Below are 6,821 nucleotides of genomic sequence, written 5' to 3' on the forward strand. Positions count from 1 at the left end.
AAGAAAGCTGCGCAGTGTCTACAACATCCGCGCATGCGCATCAAGTTGCTTGTACTAAATGGAGGCTGTTTGAAATGTCGTCTGGAAACTGTAACACATTAAAAACATGACATGATATTGCATTTAATATTTACCAGCTACTAGGTACGATTGTAAAGAGCGGTCAATATGGGTGAGTTGACATGTGAGAAGTGTTTGTATGACGTTAGATTAAATTTGCATCCGCTAGCTAAATAGTTACGTTAAACGTCGAATGGACGAACTTGTGCAAAGTTTGCTTTCATGGATGCTTTTCACGCTAGCTAACGGAGGATGTTTAATATAATCAGCTGAAGTCATACAGTCGAGTCTGTTGAAAGATACTAAAAGCCAAAAATGAATGCTAAAATGATTGATCTCTTTCTTTTAGCCAATCTCATTGTTCTGGATAACGTTTATGTCAAGATACAGTTTGTAGAAAGCTACACCGAGTTCACATTTTACAGGTACAGCTTGCTGTTAAGGTGTTTCTTCTGTTTCGTTGACCTTTATTGGTATACTGTAAAGTAAAGTGGACAGAATACTAATACATATCAATATAACGCGATACAATTCAACACCACCACAAACTACAGCCTCTCTAAGATGACAATGAAGTTGAATAAAAACTTTAATATTATGTCATCTTGATGAAGGCAGGATTTATTTCAGGGCTGTTCTAGTAGTCTGCACTAGTTATTTGTTTAGCTAGGTGTACATAATAAACTGGCTGCTAGTCCAGTGAACATGACATTGATCCATAAAGCAGTCCTTCTTATTGATGGTTTAATACCATCTGAGCTGTGTCGAAACAAAATGTCTAATCTCTATCACCTCATGGTATGGTCATATCACTCAGCTCTAATCCACTGCTTGTTTTTGTTTTCCCCCCAGACTATAGTGTTGATGGTGCTGAGGAAGTGGAGACTGAGAGATCCTCATCTCCAACTGAATTGCAGTCTCCTGTCATGGACCGTAACCCATCACCACCCCCAGACGCAGCCGATGGAGAGGAGGACGGGGATGTGGATGCCATTGGAGACACTGTTTACAGCAAGCACTGGCTTTTCAGCACCCTGACTCGTCTCATCCATGTAGGTTGGCTGTTACTGCTTATGCCAAGTTTGAGGCATGACATATGCAGTAAGCACTGTTTGACTCTCATGTGTACTGGAGATCAGGAAGTGACTTTAAGCTGCTTTTATTTTCATGACCTATTTAACAAAAGCGTTTTCTGATCAGGCAGAATAAGTCAGTTGGAATGACACACTGTCCAATATAGCTAACACTCCTGATGTTTGTAAACGGTCATGTGTTGCAGATGGTCACAGAGCATTCGGAGGTGGACTCTGTAGGTCAGATGCAGCTCCCCGATGATGATGAGGAAGCTCTATGTAGAGTCTGGGATATGGCAATGGATAAGGTAGAGTTTTTCTATCTGTCCCATCCACATTACATTCTTTGACTTAGGGTTTTATTTGCCACCCTGTTCTGCTGTCTTTTCCCTTTTTTAAAGTGTGGTATTCACAATGGTAACTTATTTTGCAGTTTAGTCAGTGGCATTAAACTCAGCATGATGTAGGCAACAGAAGTAGTACTACATTCTGTGAATTCACGATATGTACCACAAAATATTAAATATGCTTCTGGTGTCTTTGTGTCTACCATTCATATAGCATTACCAGTTTATTTGAGCTACCTAAACAGTGCAATAAATTCTCCTTCACGGAGGCAATAATGTTCCGTTTCTGATGACACATTTTTAGAGAGCTGTTTATTCAGTTTTATGATCATTGTAGGATGTGGTTTGTGGTGCCACTGTATTGCATTATAGGTAGTGTGCAAACACGTGACAAAACTGTGTGACGTATGCGTGCGACTCCATGTTGGTTGGATAACAAATCAACAATGGCGTCTAAAGCGAACAACAACAGCAATACAACTCCAACTTCTTCAAAGTATGTTGACTCTCTGCAAAGGCAAGATTCAGAGGAAAAAGTCCAAATTTGCGGCCGTGACCTGTACACGCTAAAGCCGTCGGATTATATTGAGGATTTAGATTCATTACCGCCGATTTGAATATCCGGATATTGTGAACTACCTTGTGCTACAAACGTCGTGGGCAACCAACGCACAAATGAAGGCATACAAGAGCTTAGATGCTTATAATGTCTTTGTTTCTGGCTGGATTGGTAGTCTTCTTACCAAACCACTGAAAGATGACAGGGTGCTCGTCCATGACCGTGTACATCACCCTCAAAGAGCTGGAGATACACCGCTCAAGCCGTGGTTTGTGAGTGAGGTGAGGTCTTACAGTGTTCGGGTATATCATAAGCACAAATGTTTAACGTAAACATTGAAAACATAGCTTTAGCATGAGCTCTTACCAGATATAAAGTGGACGCCACACACACACACGGGTGAATTGTGCTTTTTCTTCTGTTAAGTCCTCACGAGTCATGTTGCTCAACCAGCTTACAGCGTTCAGTAGACAGTAATTCATCCCTCTTTTGTGGATCGTTGTTTTTGATGATTGTAGGAAATCTAAAGAAGCGTTTCTCTGGGTCACGAGTCAACATGGCTGATTTACGGGTTGGGACGTAAGCGTGACGTAACATGCACACGATCTATACTGACAGGTGTTGTGGTGTCGCCAACCCCTCATTGATATAAATGTGGTGGACAAAACTATTGGAACATCTCTCAGTGTAGCGCAAAACAATTCACCACAAACTACGTCCTCCAAAATGACCATGAAGTTGAATCAACACTTCCCTAAAGCTTCAGTGAAAACGTAACATGATTCCCATCATGAAGGATAGGGTTTAGCTACGTGCATGTTGATGTTAGAAGTGAACTTCGCAATGTCACGTTTAAATATTTACTAATGACTGTGTCATTGTGTCAACTGTGTGTAGGATGTGGCTGGTTTTCTGCAGGAATTCAAAGCTACAGATATCCTCCTTGGGGTGATCGCCAAATCTCGTTGTCCACGTCTCACAGTGAGTGAAATCATTTCCAGTTCATGCATTCTGTGCCAAAAATATAATCCTATGTTATTTATTTAATTGTGCTGTGTGTGTCTCTAGGAAATTTGTGTGGGAATCCTTGGGAACATCGCTTGTTTTCCTGGCACTTGTCTGACTCTTAGCAGAAATGAAGACTTAGGGTGGGTAAAAGTCATCATCTGTAATTTTGTAATACATTTTGTACACTATTGTGATTCATTTCAAATAATGCAGCTCCCCGTGTGTCCACAGTGCTGTGCTGTTGCTTCTTCTTGGAGATACAGATCCTCCGACACTTCTGGAAACAAGCAGGTGACATTTGCATTTCTCTGCAAACGTGTGAGACGGTAAGACCGAGAGAGAGAAGGGTTCACCTTTTCTGAATGTGTTTTCAGATTGCTGCTGACCTGTGTCTCTCAGAAAGACGTCTGTTCCCTGTGGCTCCAGCGAATACGTCAGCAGACGTCTGTGCGCTCCAACCTCCTTTTCATCATGTGCAGTTCCACCAACAGTACCTTGCTTCAACTCATTCCTTTTTAATAAGCTCATGAAGTGTTACTTGTTTAGAGAAACATCAGTTTGACATACTAAGATGATTTACTTTAAGTCAAAGTCCCTGTAAGCTATTTACCTTAAAGATTCCCTTTGATTTCTGACGTGAGAAATGCATTCAAGACATTTGTCAGAGCTCGAGGATACTCCCAATGCCTTTTTGGTGATTTAACACTAAATGTAAACATAACTTTTGTTTGTTTTCAAACATAATACCCTGTGTGTTTTACAGCTGACCTGCTTGAGAAGGTTGGAGAGCTGGTTGATAAACTGTTTGACCTTGACGAAGAGCTGATGAAGAGTTGGATCATAGATCAACCAGGTGAGGAGAAGGAGGATGAGGATGGTGAGAGTCAGCTGGATGTGGCATCATGTCTTCTCGAGGCAGCCAAGCAGCTTCGGTGAGAATGATTATATTTACTTTCAATTGGAGTTGAAATGTTTTCTATAGAAAACATCTGGAGTTGGATGTTAAAGCTGCAGTTTATAGTCTCTGAACTGTGGCCAAAACCTCATTTAACAATTACTTGAGTTGTGATTAAATGCCCTCAGTTGCTCTTTATTCACATTTGTTTACCTATATTTAGTTGATGCAATGCATGGGTATATCTGTTGATATTAATTGTATTATTTTCCCCTTTATTCACACATTTGTGCATACACCTGTAGACAATCTGGACATACTAACAAATACAAAGGCAACATGGGTTTGGCTTACCATTAGTAATTATTTCCCACACACACACACTTATTTATTGTTGGCCTGATATAGCAGAGTTGAAACTAAATACTTGATGATTTAGATGACGCTTAGTATTCAACAGTATTAAATTGCGTTCACAGGTCAGAGAGTCCGAATGGCTTAGAGGTTTACCTCCACGCCCTCCAACTCCTCACCACCATAGTCGAGGGCATTCAGACTTTTGGTAAGAGCGATCAACGCAGATTATATTTCGATTCAGCTGTCGGCACATTGCTACAGAAGTGTTTACCATAGACTCAGAAGAAGACTATAGTAATCTCAACAGACGAGACGTTGTTTAATTTAATTGTGTGTTCTAGTTGCCCCTGATGGACCTGGCAAAGCAGTGTGGGACTTTGTCTCTGGCGTTGTGTGTGAGGATCTCTGCCAGCCAACTGATCTTCCTGTTGTCCTGCAAGAGCAAAAGAGCATTTTGGTTCAGGCCTTTGCTGTGCTGCAGGCTCTGTATAGATGCCAGGATCAGTGGTGCAGCAGAAGTGACACAAGTAAGTTTATAACAGAATGATAACCCTGAGATCTGCCTTTTTAATGCATGTACTTCTTGGAGCAAGGCATTTTTTTTATAAATGGTCGCGTTATGCAGGAAAAAAACAAATATAAGGGTATGAGGATATCCCCCATTTACATTTTTAATGTGTCTAGTTCTTATTAAAAATGTGATGTGTTGCCCCATGTTCTGAGGCCGGGTCTGAATCCAACCAGTGGTCCTTTTCTGCACGTCATCCCGGCACTCTCCCTCTTTCCAATCTATTTGTCGTCTCTATCTATAAAAGGTAAAAAGGCCAAAAACATAATAATTTGATTTGTTTTCTATGAATGCCTTTTGCCTCCAGGTATTCCTCTAATTGGAACCATTTTGCGGGTGCTTCAGTACCACAGTGAGGGCAAAGATGACGGTACCAGCAAAGAAGACAGAAAAGATGATCAGCTCCAGACTCTGGCAGAGATCACGGCTGAGTTTCTAGCTGACATCTGCATTCAGATTCCCAAGGTAATAAATCCAAAGGGACGCTCTCCTGTTTGATAAGATTATTAACTGAGATTCTTAAATGCAAAGCAATGTGAACCAGAGCTTTCTTTCTCTTTGAAAGGTCAATGAAGCAAAGTGTTTATTCTATTTGTTTGTGCTTTGTAGGACACCGTGGCAGATTTGGTGACGAAAGGCTACCTGACAGAGAAGACTGCTCTCACAGCTGCGGGCAGTTTACTTCCCAACTTTAAGACTTCAGTAAGTGCTTTTTGTAAAAATGCTTAAAGTGTAATCAGATATGTTTTAGTTTAGAGGAACTAGAATCGCCCTGTTTTACTTTTTACTTTTAAATAAAGGTTCATTGTAAAATCCTAGTTCCCACATTAACAGTTTAATTGTCTCATGTAATATCAAATTATACATTTCTCTTTGTCTTTTAATCTTATGTTTTATAATCTTAACTGACAGGAAATGGTATATTCTACAATTATTTATTAGGTACAAAGATCAGATGTTTGTTTACAGCTTCTTAAATATTTTTATAATGGAATATTCTTTTTTTCTTCAAACAAAATAAGCTATTTTAAAATCTTACACAGGTTTTAAAAATGTGCCTCCGTGACAAATGGGTTTATTGATTAAGTTAAATATACCTCTTCTCTCTAATGGCCTAATCCTGTGCAAACAGCTGCTCGTGTTGCCGTTGTTTCACAAAAGGGTTACGGATTTATTGCAGCGCTTGTGTCAAGTTAAGAGGTGTGATGGACTGCTGCTATACACCACCAGCTCCAGTGGAAAATAAACCTTATGTTTCCACCCCGCCCTTCTTCCTCTTGTGCAGTTTCAGCACCTGCAGTCCATGCTGTCAGAGACTGATCCCCAAATGGCAGACATGGTGAGGAAACAGTTTCCTGTCTGAGGCAGATCAGTGTTCAGCACTCATCCAGACTCACCGCTGCTTTTTATAGCGGCATCTATTTCCCCTCCAAAGATCCTGCTCCAGGTCGTACTTTTTGGATTTCCATTGGAAAGACTAAACGAGGATGTCACACTATCACGAGTGGCGGACAGTGTGACAAAGACTTTTTTTTTTTGCAAAATTCAATTGTGTTTCTGTTCAATGTTTTCTATTGTTCTGTGAAAGCTATTTTTGTATGAAATAATTGACTTTTCTTTTAATAAAAACCCTTTACTGAATCATCCTCTCAGCAGATAAGTCCCTCACTGACAAAAAGCATTAAACAAAGGCTCATCACAAAGCTGCTACAAAGCCTTTATATCATTTCAGGAAATTAAAAGATAAGTTCAATAAATAAAAATAAGAAGCTCATACAGAGGTGATAGATTCAGTCCACAATAAAATGAAAAGGAAACATGTCATGGGATTATTTATGGCTTTGGTTAAAATCTAAACAAACAAAACTCCAGTGATCTTAAAATGGGCCCAAAAAAGATCCAAGGATTTATAGACTCGGATACAATCTCCATCTGCATCTACTCTTTCAATCTC

General features: G+C 40.0%; 1 protein-coding gene across 1 annotated transcript; it reads left to right on the forward strand.

Moving 5' to 3' along the window:
- The first annotated feature begins 14 nt into the window (after positions 1 to 14).
- Positions 15 to 6,508, forward strand: saal1 (serum amyloid A-like 1). The gene is made up of 14 exons (XM_029433824.1): positions 15 to 172; positions 913 to 1,112; positions 1,340 to 1,441; positions 2,937 to 3,020; positions 3,108 to 3,187; positions 3,279 to 3,338; positions 3,422 to 3,537; positions 3,811 to 3,979; positions 4,422 to 4,504; positions 4,641 to 4,826; positions 5,175 to 5,332; positions 5,477 to 5,569; positions 6,153 to 6,206; positions 6,280 to 6,508. The coding sequence occupies exons 1-14, from the start codon at positions 169 to 171 to the stop codon at positions 6,346 to 6,348; spliced, it is 1,458 nt and encodes a 485-aa protein (XP_029289684.1). The 5' UTR covers positions 15 to 168; the 3' UTR covers positions 6,349 to 6,508.
- The last annotated feature ends 313 nt before the right edge of the window (positions 6,509 to 6,821 follow it).

Source organism: Cottoperca gobio, chromosome 6 (genome assembly GCF_900634415.1).
Source record: "Cottoperca gobio chromosome 6, fCotGob3.1, whole genome shotgun sequence".
In the NCBI taxonomy this organism is placed as follows: Eukaryota; Metazoa; Chordata; class Actinopteri; order Perciformes; family Bovichtidae; genus Cottoperca; species Cottoperca gobio.